This window comes from Schistocerca gregaria, chromosome 10 (assembly GCF_023897955.1).
Source record: "Schistocerca gregaria isolate iqSchGreg1 chromosome 10, iqSchGreg1.2, whole genome shotgun sequence".
NCBI classification, from domain to species: domain Eukaryota; kingdom Metazoa; phylum Arthropoda; class Insecta; order Orthoptera; family Acrididae; genus Schistocerca; species Schistocerca gregaria.
Window position 1 is genome coordinate 72,644,002 of NC_064929.1, and position 20,042 is coordinate 72,664,043.

At 43.7% G+C, this 20,042-nt stretch overlaps 1 protein-coding gene across 3 annotated transcripts in view; it reads left to right on the top strand.

Annotated features, from left to right (window-relative positions):
* LOC126293435 (uncharacterized) overlaps positions 1 to 20,042 on the top strand; it is a 119,484-nt gene that overhangs the window by 79,520 nt on the left and 19,922 nt on the right. For all 3 annotated transcript variants that reach the window (XM_049986660.1, XM_049986661.1, XM_049986662.1), the window contains exons 7-8: positions 4,616 to 4,795; positions 19,435 to 19,659. In XM_049986660.1, coding sequence (XP_049842617.1) covers positions 4,616 to 4,795; positions 19,435 to 19,659 — 405 coding nt within the window. The remainder of the gene's footprint in view (positions 1 to 4,615; positions 4,796 to 19,434; positions 19,660 to 20,042) is intronic.

The window sequence follows — 20,042 nt, forward strand, 5'->3', positions numbered from 1 at the left end:
CCGACAACCTCCAGCTCTACCTAAGCATCAGACCTGAAGATATAAACACTGCAGTCACTCAGATGAATGATGATCTGTCTTCGGTAGTGACAGGGGCGAAAAGCCTGGAGCTTAAACTAAATGCAAAAATGACACAAGTAATAGTAATAGCTCATCATAAATTAATAAGTTCAGATTTCCGCAAATGGCTGCCTCCTATTCTGGTCGACTGTATTCCAATACCATATCAGACAACAGTTAAGAACTTGGGTGCAGTTTTGGATGAACATCTCAACTGGGCGGAGAATACAGTCGCAGTGGGCCGGAAGACATCCACTTGTCTCTATGCACTCAAAAAGTTTTGGAATGTATTTCCATAGGACATGAAATGCCAGCTCATGCAAGCACTCATTCTACCAAACCTCCACTGTTGTGATGTAATTCAATAAAATATGAGTAGTGAAAACAAAAGACGGCTAGAACTAACCACGAATGCCCATGTGCGTTACACCTGCAACATTCGCCGATATGATCATGTTAGTGCTTCATACTCCCAGCTATGGTGGCTGCGGCCGGACAAATTGTGTGACTACCCCACTCTGTCTACATCAGCAACTCCTCGTTGCGCAAGCACCCCAGTACCTTGCTTCAGAGATAAAACACCTTTCATGCTATCATAATTGAAGCACGAGGTCACTGTTATTTGGTATCCTAACTTTGCCCACCACAAAACAAAAACTTTTGCAAACTCCTTCACAGTTGCCGCTGCCCGCCTCTGGAACCAACTGCCCCTTACCCTCTGCAAAATTCAATCCCCTGCTGCTTTTAAGAAGAAGTTGAAGCATTTCCTACTATCATCCTCATGAAGTTCTCCACGAAATTAATGTAAAAGGCCAATCCTCCCCTCTGTCCAATAGCAAAACTAGTGTCTCCTATCTTGCTCCTGGGTTGCCTTCCTCTTCATCTATCTCTATTAGCCAAACAATCTTCTTTTCCTTTATTTCCTTAATTATGATTCATCATGTCTCTATTCTACTACTCCCTTCACCATCAGTTGCCCTCACACTCCCTGCTGCTAGCACTCCTATCTGTCTCTTTCATTACGTGTAATTATAGCAGTACTTATCATCATGTTGGAACACGTCAGGCAATACTGACCCTACGACTTATCTTAGAAAATAGATTAAGGAAAGCAAACCTACATTTCTAGCATTTGTAGACTTAGAGAAAGTTTTTGACAATGTTGACTGGAATATTCTCTTTCAAATTCTAAAGGTGACAGGGGCAAAATAGAGGGAGCAAAAGGCTATTTACAATTTGTACAGAAACCAACTGGCAGTTGTAAGAGTCAAGGGACATGAAAGGGAAGCAGTGGTTGTGAAGGGAGTGAGACAGGGTTGTAGCCTGTCCAGGATGTTATTCAATCTGTATATTGAGCAAGCAGTAAAGTAAACAAAAGAAAAATTCGGATTAGGTATTAAAATCCATGGAAAAGAAATAAACACTTTGAGGTTCGCCAATGACATTGTAATACTGTCAGAGAGCAAAGGACCTGGAAGAGCAGTTGAACGGAATGGACAGTGTCCTGAAAGGAGGATATGAGATGAACATCAACAAAAGCAAAATGAGGATAATGGAATGTAGTCAAATTAAATCGGGTGATGCTGAGGGAATTACATGAGGAAATGCTACACTTAAAGTAGCAAAGGAGTTTTGCTATTTGGGGTGCAAAATAACTGATGATGGTCAAAGTAGAGAAGATATAAAATGTAGACTGGCAATGGCAAGGAAAGCGTTTCTGAAGAAGAGAAATTTGTTAACATCGAGTATAGATTTATGTATCAGGAAGTCGTTTCTGTAAGTATTTGTATGGAGTGTAGCCACGTATGGAAGTGAAACATGGACAATAAATAGTTTGGACAAGAAGAGAATAGAAGCTTTCGAAATGTGGTGCTACAGAAGAAAGCTGAAGATAAGGTGGATAGATCACGTAACTAATGAGGAAGTATTGAATAGGATTGGGGAGAAGAGAAGTTTGTGGCACAACTTGACCAGAAGAAGGGATCGGTTGGTAGGACATGTTTTGAGGCATCAATGGATCACAAATTTAGCATTGGAGGGCAGTGTGGAGGGTAAAAATCGTAGAGGGAGACCAAGACATGAATACACTAAACAGATTCAGAAGGATGTAGGTTGCAGTAAGTACTGGGAGATGAAGAAGCTTGCACAGGATGGAGGTGCATGGAGAGCTGCATCAAACCAGTCTCAGGACTGAAGACAACGACAACAACAGCATCTATGAATATAAACTGTATGTGTATGTATTTTTCCAAGTGAGCCTTTGTAGTTGTTTATTTCATTTTTCATACTAGATGTATTTTAATATGCCCACATGAAACATAAGAAAGTAAAATTAGTAGAATGCCTGGTTAGATGCAAGAGAGGGCCTGATGGCCCTACTCTTGCCATGTTAAATTAATCAATAAGTAAAAAACATTAGCAACTATGGACAGCTGTAGAGACAGCACAGCTCAGTATCCCTGTAGCGAACTTCCAGCGACTTGTTGAGTTCATGCCACATGAAGTGGCTTCACTACACAGGTCAAAAGGAGGTCAAGCGCAATATTAGGAGGTATTCCACAACTTTTGTCAGCTCAGTATGTAGTTATTTGGATATGCCCTGATGGGCATATGACTTTCAATGCAAAGGCTTACCATCATTCATCCCATTGTGGGATGCAAGGGGAAAATGAACAGGACAAAACATTAGTGACAAGCAGCACTTGGGAATTTATGTCAAATGAGAAGCGTGTTTGGGGGCAGAGGTGGTTAAGGCAACCATTCTAGAAAAGCAGAGCATCTTTGGTCTGGTCTCACATTTTCAGGTGCAGCTCTTGAATTATTTCAATGAGCGAAGTCTATGTAGAACAAATTTCCCTTTAGAAACAAGTATGTGAGTATGGACTGATTGTGTCTAGCGCATGTGCATTGTAATGGAAGCAATCCTATGAATTCAGCATGCTAATTATCTGCTGTTTAGGTAAGGCTGTATCCATTCACCTGCTCACCCACAGATGTCACAGTTTTTTAGGTCTTCAGCACACTGCCGAGTGTTCTCTCCAGTTTTGAAACTGGAAATGAAATCTTTATTGCTCTGTCACCATTAGTACGACGATCACTCCAAAAAAATAAAATAAAAAAATAAAAATGCACACAATTTTTCTTTAAACCCACCTTTAATTCTACATGTTTGAAAGTTTTAAAGTGTGTAGATACATCCTTTAGGAACAATATTTTCATATCTCCACATAATTTCCATCCCTCTAAACTGCCTTACGCCATCTTGGAACCAGCGCCTGTATACCCATACGGTAAAATTCTGGACCAACCTGTTGTAGCCACTGTTTGGCAGCGTGCACAAGGGAGTCGTCATCTTCAAACCTTGTTCCTCGAAGAGAGTCTTTCAGTTTCCCAAATAGATGATAGTCTCATGGAGCCAGGTCAGGACTGTAAGGCGGGTGTTTTAGTGTTGTCCATTCAAGTTTTGTGATCGCTTCCATGGTTTTTTTGACTGACATGTAGGTGTGCATTGTCGTGCAACAAGCAAAACTTCCTGCTTTTGCCGATGTGGTCGAGCACGACTCAGCCGAGCTCGAAGTTTCTTAGTGCCGTCACATATGCATCAGAATTTATGGTGGTTCCACTTGGCACGATGTCCACAAGCAAGAGTCCTTCAGAATCGAAAAACACCATAGCCATGACTTTTCCAGCAGGTGTGGTTTTGAATTTTTTTTTCCTTGGGTGAATTTACATGATGCCACTCCATTGATTGCCTCTTCATCTCTGGTGAAAAATGATGGAGCTATGTTTCATCACCTGTCACAATTCTTCCAAGAAATTCATCTCCACCATTCTGGTGCTGTTCCAAAAGTTCGCTGCATACCGTTTTTCTTGTTTCTTTGTGAGCCACTGTCAACATCCTGGGAGCCCACCTGGCACAAACCTTTTTGAACAGCAACACTATCAGTATTCTGCAAACACTTCCTTCCCCAATCCCAATGTAGCGTGACAATTCGTTCACTGTGATGCGTGTGTCAGCAGTCACCAATTCGTTAACTCTTTGCACATTGTCTGGAATGTGTGCAGTACAAGGCATGCTGCTGTGATGACAATCCTTAATATTGCCGTGCCCGCTTTCATCATGTAACCTGCTTGCTCACCGACTAACTGTACTGCGATCGACAGCGGCATCTCTGTACATCTTTTTCAACCTCTTGTGGATGTTTCGCACTGTCTCATTTTCACAGCACAGGAATTCTATGACAGCACATTGCTTCTCACAAACGTCAAGTGTAGCAGCCATCTTGAAGACATGCTGTGACGACGCCACTCACGGCAAGAGGTTGAACTAAGTTTGAAAATAGGCAGGAAGGATGTATCGACACTCTGTAAAACTTTCAGATATGCAGAATGAAAACTGTATTTTTACAAAAATAGTGTGCATTTTTTTTGGAGTGACCCTTGTACTAACTTCATGTTGATTAACAATACACTGTACCATGAATTAACCTTATTGAAGAAAAATAACCTTCTGGCTTGTTACATAAGATAATACAATGCAGTCTTTGTGTTTTAGGGATGGAGGCTTGTCGAAGCTGAAGCTGTTGGATCTGTGGGACGGATACGGCCTGGAAGACGACGCTGTAGTCGCTATATCACTGGGGTGCCCTGTTCTGCGGGAGCTGAGGCTGCGTCATGCTATTCGGATTTCTGATGCTGCATTTTCGCAGATCCACCATCTCAAATGTTTGCAACTGTAAGTAGGTGGTTTTTTTTTTGGGCGTAGAAGTTGCTTAGGGAGTAGAGAATGATTTATTTCTTACAACGACACAGTTGTTCAGTTTTACCCAAATGTATTCTCTCTCTCTCTCTCTCTCTGTCGCTCTCTCTCTCTCTCTCTCTCTGTCACTCTCTCTCTCTCTCTCTCTCTCTCTCTCTCTCTCTCTCTGTCACTCTCTCTCTCTCTCTCTCTCTCTGTCGCTCTCTCTCTCTCTCTCTCTCTGTCGCTCTCTCTCTCTATCTCTCTCTCTCTCTCTCTCTCTCTCACACACACACACACACACACACACACACACACACACACACACCATGCTCATTCATGTGTGCATGCGCAGGTGTGCGCACGCACCTGTGTAAATACGTTTTGGTAAAACACGTGCGTGTGTGGGTGCAGCCACATGCAAATATGGCTACTGTCTCCAGCCACAAAGGCTCCATCAAAGTCAGCCCTGGACTTTCCATTGTAGGATAGCATGTTTGTCACAAGTTAAATGTTGTCTGCCAGTTTCTTGAACCAACTTGATGGCAGAGGCAAGTAAGTTGATGTCACAAGTAGTAATAAGAATAATTTGTTATTGATAAATTAGTAAATCTTGTATTAAAAGTAACTGCCTCACCACCAAATTTGCAAGCAAATTCAGGTCAGGTACATTATTTCTCATACAGGGCCTTCTTATATCGTAAACACAATGTTTTGACAACTCTTCGTGGTCGGAGTGATGCTTATATGATGACATTTGTTTAGTACACTATGTGATTAAAAGTATCCAGACACCCCCAAAAACATATGTTTTTCATATATTTGCATTGTGCTGCCACCTACTACCAGGTACCCCATATCAGCAACCTCAGTAGTCATTAGATATCGTGAGAGAGCAGAATGGGGCACTCCACGGAACTCACAGACTTCGAATGTGGTCAGGTGTTTTGGCATCCTTTGTGTCATACGTCTGTATACGAGATTTCCACTCCCCTAAACATCCCTAGGTCCACAGTTTCTGATGTGATAGTGAAGTGGAAATGTGAAGGGACACATACAGCACAAACACGTACAGGCTGACCTCATCTGTTGACTGACAGAGACCGCAAACAGTTGGAGAGTCGTAAGGTGTAATAGGCAGACATCTACCCAGTCCATCACACAGGAATTCCAAACTGCATCTGGATCCACTGCAAGTACTATGACAGTTAGACGGGAGGTGAGAAAACTTGGATCTTATGGTCAAGTGGCTGCTCATAATCCACACCGCACGCTGCGAAATGCCATGCGACGCCTAGCGTTGTGTAAGGAGTGTAAACATTAGATGATCAAACAGTGGAAAACCATTGTTTGAAGTGTTGAATCACAGTACACAATATGGCAATTCGATGGCAGGGTGTGGGTATGACAAATAACCGGTGAACGTCATCTGCCAGCATGTGTAGCGCCAACAGTAAAATTTGGAGGCAGTGGTGTTACGGTGTGGTCGTGTTTTCATGGAGGAGGCTTGCGCCCCTTGTTGTTTTGCGTGGCATTCTCACAGCACAGGCTAACATTGATGCTTTAAGCATCTTCTTGCTTCCCACTGTTGAAGAGCAATTAGGGGATTGAGACTGCGTCTTTCAACACAATCGAGCACCTGTTCATAATGCACGGCCTGTGGCGGAGAGGTTACATGACAATAACATCCCTGTAATGGACTGACCTGCACAGAGTCCTGATCCGAATCTTACTGAACACCTTTGCAATGTTTTGGAACGCCAACTTCGTGCAAGGTCTCACCAACTGACATCAATTCCTCTCTTCAGTGCAGCACTCTGTGAAGAATGGGCCGCCATTTCCCAAGAAACCTTCCAGCTCCTGATTGAGCGTATGCCTGTGAGAGTGAAAGCTGTCATCAAATCTAAGGGTGGGCCAACGTTATACTGAGTTCCAGCATTACCGATGGGGGCACTATGAACTTGTAAGTCATTTTCAGCCAGGTGTTCAGATACTTATCACACAGTGTATCATCAGTGCTACCAGTTGCCCAACAGTGCCAGTCACACTTATGCAAGATAAAAAGAACTATAAGGATACTGTAAAAGATCCATTACTTTTCTTCGTAAAAACAACTGATAACCCACAGTGTTTGCATTGTGCCCAATATTGGTAGGCCTAAAAATTTTTTGACAAAGCAAGAAAAGAGTTTCTATGTGTGGAAGTAAGCAAGACACTTATCTGTTGTAACAGTGCAGCATACATTCAGGAGGAGTTACGGGAAATGACGACCATGTAAACAGAGCATTGTTTGATGGTATCAGCAATTAAGGGACACTAGTTGTCTCTGTAAACAGAAAATTACTGGTTGATCAAGTGGCAATAATTAAACAATGGAAAATCTGGAATGGGATGAAACAATATTATGAAAGTATAGTTGCTATTCACCATCTCCACTATATAAGTTGATCAAGTACGCAAGATGCAACCGGGGAGAGGATGAGGGGAAGTTTTGTATGGGGGAGGGGAGAGGGGGGGGGGGGAGGTATGGTTCACACAAGCCACGAATTTGGAATACTGTAGCAAAGTGTGTGGAAGGTTTTGTGCTGGCAGCTAAATTTTGAACTATATCATTTACAGCTAGTGCAACATGTAAAACTGGAAGACTACGGGTGGTGCCTTCAGTTTTGCATGACAATGCAGGAAACGATACGAACATTTTGCCTCCAAGCTGACATTCAGCTTTGAAGCAGTCTTCCATTTATCTGGAAGTGTTAATTGCCACAAACTGAGTATGTTGGGGTACTGAACATCCTCATGGAATTGTGGTGCATGAATGAGATTCCTCAAAGGTAATTTTTTTTTTCTTTTTTTTTCTTTTGTGAGAAGACTATGTCCAGTATGTCTCACTTGGACATGTTACACTTGTGTTTTATTTCCACAACTTACTGCTGATTCTGAGAATTTCACAGTAAGATGAAGCACCCGTTAATTGGAGCATCAGTGTTCAATGCTGTGGTGTCGTATACTGCCTGTGTCCAGATGTTGGCAATAACATATGTGACTATCCTGCCAATCAACAGCTGAGTAATGCCACTGCTGAACCACCTTCAGAAGGTGCCACACTGATGCCATCCCGTCTAATCGTGGAGTTTACTTGGAGCCTTTGCAGGCTAGCTAGGGTGCCCCTCTATCATTGTGATTGTTTATGACGAATGTGTCTGTGTAACGGACTAGTGTGGAATATTACTTGTACTTGCAGAAGAAAGTTAAGTAAACGAGAGTCCATACACATTACTCTCTGTCTCGGCATCCATCATGGACTGACCCAAGAGTTCCTACCTAAATGACGAACTACTGCATTGCTGGATTGGGGTTAATGGTGAAGATGTTGGCCCCCATGTCATCTTAACTAATGCCTTGACTTTTTCCTTTGGGGGTACATTAAGGACCGTGTTTGTGTACCCCCACTGCCAGGAACTCTGGAACAGCTCAGAGAACACAAATTCTGCTGGGATGACCACTTACAGGATGTTGCTACATTAGCTATGGAACAAACTTGACTACCTCTTGGATGTGTGTAGTGTGAGTAGAAGGGCACTCGTAGAATGTTTGTCGAGTGGAAAATGTAAACTTGTTGAGTTTACTGCCCTGTTCACATGTCAGTAGTATTTGGACATTTAATACTTTGCCAAATATAGAGCTTTGAAAATAAATGACTCATTTATAGTAGCCCTGTATTTCTTAATTTCATTATGTTGTGTTAGTTGTAATTCGCCAAAGACCGTACACTCATTGTATTTTAGACAAAATGCCACCAATAACTGCAGAATCCGAAGATTTTCGGTGTATACCTAAAACAGTTCTGGTTGTTACACACACACACAGCAATGCCAGCATTGCCTATGTTATAGAGTGCAAGCTGCTGTGCAGTCTAGCAGTTGAAGAATGAAAATGAGGTTATGACAGATTGTTCATCTTATGACAAGTCTAAATATAGTAACAGAATTAAGAATATGGCAGTGATGATAATCCAGGATTAATTTTCACTTCGCAGCACAGTGTGCACTGATCTGAAACTTCCTGGCAGATTAGGACCCTTTGGCTTTAGTCAACCAGTGCTCTACTGACTGAGCTATGTGATCACAGCTCATGACCAGCCCTCTGTTGTGTTATCAGGGATTTTATATTTGTATTAGTGGAGATCAAATATGAGTAAATATATAAACAGGATTTTTGTTCCTGAGCATCTACATTTGTTAGGGTTGGACCTGTGCATCTAGTTATCTTGGGGTGATGTGGGAGGGGGCTTTAGTGGGGAGACTTCCTGAATGAGATTTTCACTCTGCAGCAGAGTGAGTGCTGATATGAAACTTCCTAGCAGATTAAAACTGTGTACTGGACCGAGACTCGAAATTGAGACCTTTGCCTTTTGTGGGCAAGTGCTCTACCAGCTGAGCTACCCAAGCACGACTCACACCCTGTCCTCACAGCTTTAATTCTACCAGTGTCTTGTCTCCTACCTTCCAAAATTCACAGAAGCTATCCTGAGAACCTTGCAGAACTAGCACTCCTGGAAGAAAGAATATTGTGAAGACAGCCACAGCCTGGGGGATGTTTCCAGAATCAGATTTTCACTCTGGAGCAGTGTGTGCGCTGATATGATAGAGCACTTGCCTGCGAAAGGCAAAAGTCCCGAGTTCGATTCTCGGTCCAGCACACTGTTTTAATCTGCCGGGAAGTTTCATATCGGTGCACACTCTGCTGCGGAGAGAAAATCTCATTCTGGGAACATCCGCCAAGGCTGTGGCTAAGCAATGTCTCCGCAGTATCCTTTCTTCCAAAAGTGCTAGTTGTGCAAGGTTCGCAGGAGAGCTTCTGTGAACTTTGGAAGGTAGGAGATGAGATACTGGCAGAATTACAGCTGTGAGGATGGGGCTTGAGTTGTGCTTGGGTAGCTCAGTTGGAAGAGCACTTGCCCGTGAAATGCAAAGGTCCCGAGTTCGAGTCTCGGGGTGGCACACGGTAATAATCTGCCAGGAAGTTTTATAAGTGGGGCGAGCTAGCCATTCCACACTCCCAACCAGTTCATCAGTGACGTTCATGGCATCAAAGCAACAGGTGCAACACATAAGTATACAATATTTTGCCTGTGAAGGAGTTCAGGTTGAGCGAGTGTCTGCACAGTTTGAGGATAAAACACGGTCAAGGACTCGTGTATTTACCTGGCATAAAGAGCTAAGGACGGGATGAGAATGAGTGAAAAATCGGAAACACAATCGCCACCGTTGACCCAGTATTACAAGTGGAAAATTGTGCATAGTTAGAGACATTCTTGAGAAAGATTGACAGTTGTGTATATCCGGAACTGCAGAACAGGTCAGGAGCTATCAAGTGGTCTCCACAAATGACCTAAAGATCTGTAAAGTTTGTGCCAGGTGGATCCCTTCCCTTTCGACTGCAGATCAGAAGTTGAGACCTTCGGAGGTGAGTCGGAGGCTTGTAGCTAGGTTTGTGAAAGAAGATAATGTACATTTGAGTCCGACTGTCACCTGTGAAGAAACGTTGATCAACCGATCACTCTCAAGTTGAATCGAACCCATAGGGTTTGTCGGAGGAAAGGTGAGACAGCGCCAGTGAAAGCCGAGACTCAACTGGCAATTGGCAAGGTTCTTTGAACCGTTTTTGGCTCTCGGTGAAGTATTTTATTCATTGACTTCTTTTTGCACTAGTGACACACAGCTGATGCTGATTACTACTGTGAGCTCTCAAACCACGTTAGGGCTGCATAGCGTCACAATAGATGTGAGCGACCGATTCGAGAGCACATCATCCTCCACAATAATTCCAGCTCTGTCCTGCAACTCTGCCTGTCTCAAAACTTGAAGTTAGACACTGGTCACAGCTTGGATCATTCTCCCTACAGCCTGGAACTGTCATCCTGTGATTTTCGCTGGTTTGGGCCACTTAAAGGAGCCCTAGGAGGGCAAGAATTTGAAGATGAGGAGGGGTTGTGCACAACTGGCTCCTGATGCAACCACTTTCATTCTGCAATGCAGGCTTAAAAACCTTCCTTATCCTGGGAAAAGTGTATTTCCAAATGAGGAAAATATGTATAAAAGTAAATTATATTTGCCTGTGGAAACTCCAGGTTGGAATATCAACAATGTAGGAAAAGATAAATTGCTACTTACCATAAGGATGACACTTTAACTTGCAGCCGGCACAATCAAAAGACACTTACACATAAGCTTTCAGCCACAGTCCTCATCAGAAAAAGAAACATGCACCATTAATTCCCACAGGCAAGCACACCTCATGCACACATGACCACCAACTCCAGCAGTTGTATTCTTGTCCCAGCTTCCACGTGTTGCAGTCGTGTGTATTAGTTGTGCTTACTTGTGTGAATGAATTACGTGTATTTCTTTTTCTAACAAAGGCTGTGGCTGAAAGCTTAAATGCAAATGGCTTTTATTTGTGTCATCTTTATATAGTAAGTAGCAATCTATCTTTTCCTAAATTGTTTACACACTGAGGAGCCAAAGAAAATGATACACCTGTCTAATATCGTGTAGGCCATCCTGCGAGCACGCAGAAGTGCCACAACATGACGTGGCATGGACTCGAGTAATGTCTGGAGTAGTGCTGGAGGGAATTGACACTATTAATCCTGCAGGGCTGTCAATAAATCGGTAAGAGTATGAGGGGGTGGGCATCTCTTCTGAAGAGCACATTGTAATGCATCCCAGATATGCTAAATAATGTTCATGTCTGGGGAGTTTGGTGGCCAGCAGAAGTGTTTAAAATCAGAAGAGTGTTCCTGAAGCCACTTTGTAGTAATTCTGGATGTGTGGGGTGTCGCATTGTCCTGCTGGAATTGCTGAAGTCCGTTGGAATACACTATGGACATGAATGTAGTAGTTATAATGGAATGTTGTCCACTCCTGGGGCCTTGTTTCGGCTCAGGTCTTTCAGTGCTCTGTCAAACTCTTCACGCAGTATCGTATCTCCCATTTCATCATCTATATTCTCTTCCATTTCTATAATATTGTCCTCAACTACATCGCCCTTGTATAGACCCTCTATATACTCCTTCCATCTTTCTGCTTTCCCTTCTTTGGTTAGAACTGGGTTGCCATCTGAGTTCTTGATATTCATGCAAGTGGTTCCCTTTTCTCCAAAGGTCTCTTTAATTTTTCTGTAGGCAGTATCTATCTTACCCCTAGTGAGATAAGCCTCTACATCCTTACATTTGTCCTCTAGCCATCCCTGCTTAGCCATTTTGCACTTCCTGTTGATCTCATTTTTGAGACGTTTGTATTCCTTTTTGCCTGCTTCATTTACTGCATTTTTATATTTTCTCCTTTCATCAATTAAATTCAATATTTCTTCTGTTACCCAACGATTTCTAGCAGCCCTCGCCTTTTTACCTACTTGATCCTCTGCTGCCTTCACTACTTTATCCCTCAGAGCTACCCATTCCTCTTCTACTGTACTTCTTTCCCCCACTGCTGTCAATTGTTCCCTTATGCTTTCCCTGACACTCTGTACAACCTCTGGTTCTTTCAGTTTATCCAGGTCCCATCTCCTTAAATTCCCACCTTTTTGCAGTTTCTTCAATTTTAATCTGCAGTTCATAACCAACAGATTGTGGTCAGAGTCCACATCTGCCCCTGAAAATGTCTTACAATTTAAATCCTGATTCCTAAATCTCTGCCTTACCATTATATAATCTATCTGATACCTTTTAGTATCTTCGGGATTCTTCCATGTATACAACCATCTTTTATGATTCTTGAACCAAGTGTTAGCTATGATTAAGTTGTGCTCTGTGCAAAATTCTATCAGGCGGCTTCCTCTTTCATTTCTTAGCCCCAATCTATATTCACCTACTACATTTCCTTCTCTCCCTTTTCCTACTACCGAGTTCCAGTTACCCATGACTATTAAATTTTCGTCTCCCTTCACTATCTGAATAATTTCTTTTATCTCATCATACATTTCATCAATTTCTTCATCATATGCGGAGCTAGTTGGCATATAAACTTCTACTACTGTAGTAGGTGTGGGCTTCATGTCTATCTTGGCTACAATAATGTGTTCACTATGCTGTTTGTAGTAGCTTACCCACACTCTTATTTTCTTATTCATTATTAAACCTACTCCTGCATTACCCCTATTTGATTTTGTATTTATAACCCTGTATTCACCTGACCAAAAGTCTTGTTCCTCCTGCACCGAACTTCACTAATTCCTACTATGTCTAACTTTAACCTATTCATTTCCCTTTTTAAATTTTCTAACCTACCTGCCCGATTAAGGGATCTGACATTCCACGCTCCGATCTGTAGAACACCAGTTTTATTTCTCCTGATAACGACGTCCTCTTGAGTAGTCCCCACCCGGAGATCCGAATGGGGGACTATTTTACCTCCGGAATATTTTAGCCAAGAGGACGCCATCATCATTTAACCATACAGTAAAGCTGCATGCCTTCAGGAAAAATTACAGCTGTAGTTTCCCCTTGCTTTCAGCCGTTCGCAGTACCAGCACAGCAAGGCCGTTTTGGTTATGTTACAAGGCCAGATCAGTCAATCATCCAGACTGTTGCCCCTGCAACTGCTGAAAAGGCTGCTGCCCCTCTTCAGGAACCACACGTTTGTCTGGCCCCTCAACAGATACCCCTCCGTTGTGGTTGCACCTACGGTCCATCTGCACCGCTGAGGCATGCAAGCCTCCCCACCAACGGCAAGGTCCATGGTTCATGGGGGTGGGGGGTTGATGGTTGTAAGTGTTATAATATTCAGCCTAGCAGCAACTGCCTTGTGGTCGCTAATCCCTGTATTCGTCACAATACTCACTGTTTGTCCAGAACTATTTGTTGCTGGAAGGTCAAGAATGCTTTCGCAACCATTTACGCTTTGAGTGGGCTCATGAACTAATTGTTCAAAATAATTTTCTGAGAAAGCGTTCAGTACAATTTCGGATGATGTTTTATGCCTGCTGCCAACTTTAAACGTATAATTTTTCCACCATATCGAGGATAGATTAAAGTCACCACCAACTATAATTGTATGAGCAGGCTACTTATCTTCTGATTCGGGGGGGTTGGTAAAACGATCCAATTAATAGTTAAGTCCGATTGTCAGGTGTAACCTCCAACCATACTATTTCACATGAACTATCTACTTCAGTTTCGCTACAAGGCAAACTACCTTTGACAGCAATAAATACTCCACCAACAACTATATTTAATCCATCCTTTCTGAACACTGCTAGATTGTTTGAAAAAATTTTGGTTGAACTTATTTCTGACTTTTTCCAGCTCTCTGCACCTACAACTATTTGAGATTCAGTGCTTTCTATTAGGGCTTAGAGCTCTGTTTTTTTTTCCCAACACAGCTACGAAAATTTAAAACTACAATACCAAATCGTTTCTGCAACTACCTAACTGTGTTTTACCTGTCCTAGTTTAGACGGACGTTCCTTCTGTGATTCCCCGAGACCCTCAAACCTAAAAAACCTCCCAGTCTCTTCCACACAGCCCCCGCTACCCGTGTAGCTGCCTCCTGTGTGTAGTGGATTCCTGACCTATTAAGCGGAATCCGGAAACCCACCACCCGATGGCGCAAGTCAAGGAATCTGCGGGCTACATGGTCACAGAACCGCCTGAGCCTCTGATTCAGACCCTCCACTAGGCTCTGCACCAAGGGACCACAGTCGGTTCTATTGACATTGCTGCAGATGGTGAGCTTCGCCAAGACTGGCAGTCTTTACCATTTCCACTAGCCGCCCGAAACCAGACAGAATCTGCTCTGATCTAAAGCGACACACGTCACTGGTACCGACATGAGCCACCACCTTGCAGTTGGCTGCACCCTGTACTCTTCATGGCATCCGGAAGCACCCTTTCCACATCCGGAATGACTGCCCCCGGTATGCACACAGAGTGCACACTGGCTTCCTTCCCCTCCTTTGCAGCCATGTCCCTCAGGAGCCCCATTACACGTCTAACATTGTAGCTCCCAACTACCAGCAAACCCACCCTCTGTGAATGCCCAGACCTTGCGGGTGTAGAAGCTTCCTCTGGAACAGGGTGGACAACTGCATCAGGCTCAGACACATCGTCAGCCACAGACAACGCCCGAAACCTGTTTGTCAAACAAACTGGGGAGGCCCTACGATCAGCACCTCGGAAAGTTTTTCGCTGCGTGGCAGACTTTGGAATGATCTCCCACTTGACGGTGGGTGAGGGGTCACCCTCAGTGCAGGCAGTACCCGGGGCAGCCACAGCTGAGGACTGATCGGAGGGCACGTGGGATTGATGTCCGTTCCATCGCCGTGTTCAATCCCCCACAGTGATGTCCCTTGGCAGCAGCCTCAAGCCGTGTAATGGAATCCAAAGCAGCCTGGAGCTGTGAGCGAAGGGTCACCAACTCGGCTCGCATCTGTACACAACCATCACAGTTCATATCCATTACTGCAGTCGCTCCTGTTTGAAGCTTGTAAAAATATGTCACGAGGAATGGTGTACTTGCCTTATTAGTAGCTGTAACTAGCAGTGCTGCTCTCGCTGATGGTCAAATCAATATAAATGAACTTGTTTGTGTGTTCATTGGCTTTGTTGTTATATTTCCCATATCTATATCAATTTTGGAGTTTGTGTATATTCTCTTACTGGTATTTATGAGGTGAGGTGGATATTCCATAGCATTTCTCGATTCACAGTATCAAATGCTTTCTGAAAATCCATATAAGCAGTGTGGGTTTCCATTCTGAACTCTTGTCTCTTTTTCTATAATTTGTTGCTCTGTAATAACATTGTGAATAGTTGATTGTTCTTTCCTAAAACCTAAATGTTCTATAGAGATTAGCTTTTCCATGATCTTTTAGAGCTTGCATTAGGAATTTTGGCTTATAATTTATAGGCTGAATCCAGGAGGCTTATGCTTCAATAGTTACTACATTTATTGTTATTGCCCTTTTTAAAGATAGAAGTAAGATACATAGTTGAAAAAAATTGATTTGTATGTTTTTAATGTAAACAATCTTTATTAACAATTGGTTATAAAAATCAGTATTGAAGAATGTATGTTTGCAATGAGAAATTGATTTTTGTGTGTGACATGTAATTAAAAATAAGTAGTAGTCCATTTGTATAAAAATGGCAATTGAAGCATGCAGAAATGAAGAGATGCTCTCTACAAGTTCCCAAAACATATGTGTAGCTTCTGAAGTGTAGCAAGTGCAAAAAAAACACCACCAGGTGATAACTCATATATCGTTAACGAGTCAGTATCTCAAGTAGCTTTTTGATAGGTGATTGTGTATAGTAAAAACTTCCCATTGTCATGTATTGCATGTTTTGTGAAATTGACATTTTTAGGTGTCCAAGAACAGTGTGTGTGCATAAAATTTTGTTTCAGACTTTGAAAAACAGTGGCAGAAACAGAGATGTTACATCAGAGTTGGACTAACAGCTGCTTTAAACATTTTCCAAATGGTTGAAAATCATGATGATCCCTACACAGGACAGCCATCTGCCGGCTTTACTCTTCAAGATGGTGCTGCTGTGTAAAATACGTTGCTGGAAGACGGTAGACAGACTATCCAGAACATATGAAATTTTGTGGGGATGTCTTATGGGCCAAGCCCAATGAATTGTACAAGCAATGGATTGCCATAAATTTTGTGCTGCAAATTCTCAGCAATTAGCAGAAACAGCATCACTAGTCCACAGAGGATTTCATGAAAGGCTAGAAAGTGAATTATATTTTATGTTGATAATTATTACTGCTTATGAAAGCTGAGTGTACACAATGGAAGAATCCATAATCACCCCATTCCAAGAAACATTTGCAAGTGATGAGAGTTGTGAAATCCACACTCATCTGTTCCTTCGATGTGAAAGTAATTGTTCGTTAGGACTTCGACCCTTGTTGTCAGTCCATTAATGGAGTGTTATACCTTGATGCCCTGAAACAGTTGAGGAAGAACATAAGAAGAAAAATCTGGAAAAGTGGCATGTGGACGGTTGGCTCCTCCATCGTGACGATGTGAGGTTACACACTTCATTGGCCATCCAGAAGTTTCTGGTGAATAACAAGTTAATGATTGTTCCCCATCTGCTGTAGTCTCCCGGTCTTGCTCTGAATGATTTTTGTTTGTTTGTTTTAGTTCCCTAGGACAGAAACTCAAGATAAAAGGCTGGAGATTCCACACAATTGAGGAAACTCAATCAGAATCACAAGTCATACTACACACACTCTTGAAAAAATACATTGCAGGGAGTTTTCTGTTCATGGAAAAATCTCTGGAAGCAGTATATACAGGCTCAATGGGGCTATTTTGAAGGCGATGATGGGGAGTGAGATCTGGATACTGTGATTTTATTTACTGATGTATTATGGGAGCTTTCAGGCAGCACCTTGTATGTTGTTGTTGTTGGTGGGAGGTGGTGGTGGTGGTGGTGGTGGTCCTCAGTCCTGAGACTGGTTTGATGCAGCTCTCCATGCTACTCTATCCTGTGCGAGCTCCTTCATTTCCCAGTACCTACTGCAACCTACATCCTTCTGAATCTGCTTAGTGTATCCATCTCTTGATCTCCCTCTACGATTTTTACCTTCCAAGCTGCCTTCCAATGCTAAATTTGTGATCCCTTGATGCTTCAGAACATGTCCAACCAACCGATCCCTTCTTCTAGTCAAGTTGTGCCACAAACTTCTCTTCTCCCCAGTCCTATTCAATACCTCCCCATTAGTTATGTGATCTACCCATCTAATCTTCAGCATTCTTCTGTAGCACCGCATTTTGAAAGCTTCTATTCTCTTCTTGTCCAAACTATTTCTTGTCCATGTTTCACTTCCATACATGGCTACACTACATACAAATACTTTCAGAAACGACTTCCTGACACTTAAATCTATATTCGATGTTAACAAATTTCTCTTCTTCAGAAATATATATAGATTGTAAATACACTCCTGGAAATTGAAATAAGAACACCGTGAATTCATTGTCCCAGGAAGGGGAAACTTTATTGACACATTCCTGGGGTCAGATACATCACATGTTCTCACTGACAGAACCACAGGCACATAGACACAGGCAACAGAGCATGCACAATGTCGGCACTAGTACAGTGTATATCCACCTTTCGCAGCAATGCAGGCTGCTATTCTCCCATGGAGACGATCGTAGAGATGCTGGATGTAGTCCTGTGGAATGGCTTGCCATGCCATTTCCACCTGGCGCCTCAGTTGGACCAGCGTTCGTGCTGGACATGCAGACCGCGTGAGACGACGCTTCATCCAGTCCCAAACATGCTCAATGGGGGACAGATCCGGAGATCTTGCTGGCCAGGGTAGTTGACTTACACCTTCTAGAGCACGTTGGGTGGCACGGGATACATGCGGACGTGAATTGTCCTGTTGGAACAGAAAGTTCCCTTGCCGGTCTAGGAATGGTAGAACGATGGGTTCGATGACGGTTTGGATGTACCGTGCACTGTTCAGTGTCCCCTCGACGATCACCAGAGGTGTACGGCCAGTGTAGGAGATCGCTCCCCACACCATGATGCCGGGTGTTGGCCCTGTGTGCCTCGATCGTATGCAGTCCTGATTGTGGCGCTCACCTGCACGGCGCCAAACACGCATACGACCATCATTAGCACCAAGGCAGAAGCGACTCTCATGGCTGAAGACGACACGTCTCCATTCGTCCCTCCATTCACGCCTGTCGCGACACCACTGGAAGTGGGCTGCATGATGTTGGGGCGTGAGCGGAAGACGGCCTAACGGTGTGCGGGACCGTAGCCCAGCTTCATGGAGACGGTTGCGAATGGTCCTCGCCGATACCCCAGGAGTAAAAAATGTCCCTAATTTGCTGGTAAGTGCGGTGCGGTCCCCTACGGCACTGCGTAGGATCCTACGGACTTGGCGTGCATCCGTGCGTCGCTGCGGTCCGGTTCCAGGTCGACGGGCACGTGCACCTTCCGCCGACCACTGGCGTCAACATCGATGTACTGTGGAGACCTCACACCCCACGTGTTGAGCAATTCGGCGGTACATCCACCCGGCCTCCCACATGCCCACTATACGCCCTGACTCAAAGTCCGTCAACTGCACATACGGTTTACGTCCACGCTGTCGCGGCACGCTACCAGTGTTAAAGACTGCGATGGAGCTCCGTATGCCACGGCAAACTGGCTGACACTGACGGCGGCGGTGCACAAATGCTGCGCAGCTAGCGCCATTCGACGGCCAACACCGCGGTACCTGGTGTGTCCGCTGTGCCGTGTGTGTGATCATTGCTTGTACAGCCCTCTCACAGTGTCCGGAGCAAGTATGGTGGGTCTGACACACCGGTGTCAATGTGTTCTTTTTTCCATTTCCAGGAGTATATATATATATAGGTTTTAAAAATTTTAAAAATTTACTCTTTGCACAATCAGTTGATTATTGATTACTGCTTATCAGTGTCACAAATCCAATTGTAACATGATTAGAGGCCAAGTTACATTGTGGTACGTGCAACCACCAAGAATAGTAAATTTTGATCAGAGTCCCTCGTGTAAAATGGGCTTAGTATGTCAGCCACTCTTCTCTGTAGACAGAATGTTCTTTCTTCCTAGACGACACTGTCTGTCTGTGCAGCCTGGACCTGTCCGCGTGTGAAGGACTGGGTGGTGCCCTGATGCCGTACCTCGCGCGGCTCCCAGTGCTGCGCGCTCTGCTCATGGAGGAGATGAACTTGTCGCAACTCCAGCCGGGCCTCGCCTGCATCCTCGACTTGACCAATCTGCGCTGTCTGAACCTCAACTCCTGCAACGTCCGAGCTGTGCCGTTCGCCAAGTTCCCCGACAGGCTGATAAACCTCAGGTACCGTTCTCGCTCCTCACTTGTACTAGAGTTAGACATCAGTAGGTATGCATTTGATGGAGCTCCATTTGTGAAGTTCCTTGTCATCCAGGTGAGTAATAACTAGCTTCTGGATAAAATGAAACAGTGGAAGCTACAGTTCAGAATGTAAGGAAAAGATAGAGTATACGAATGCACGATGTCTAGTCTTTCAGTCATGTTGGAAAAGCAGACACCACACATTCATATAACTGATTCATCTTGGTGGGCTATGAATCCACAACTTCCAATGAGGATGCACGACAACATTAAACCAACGGCGGGATCTAAAGAGTGTGAAGGACATGGACAGAGCCTGCAGACATGTGGAGCTAGGTGGGAATGTGTCGGCCTCCTTTCCTTTC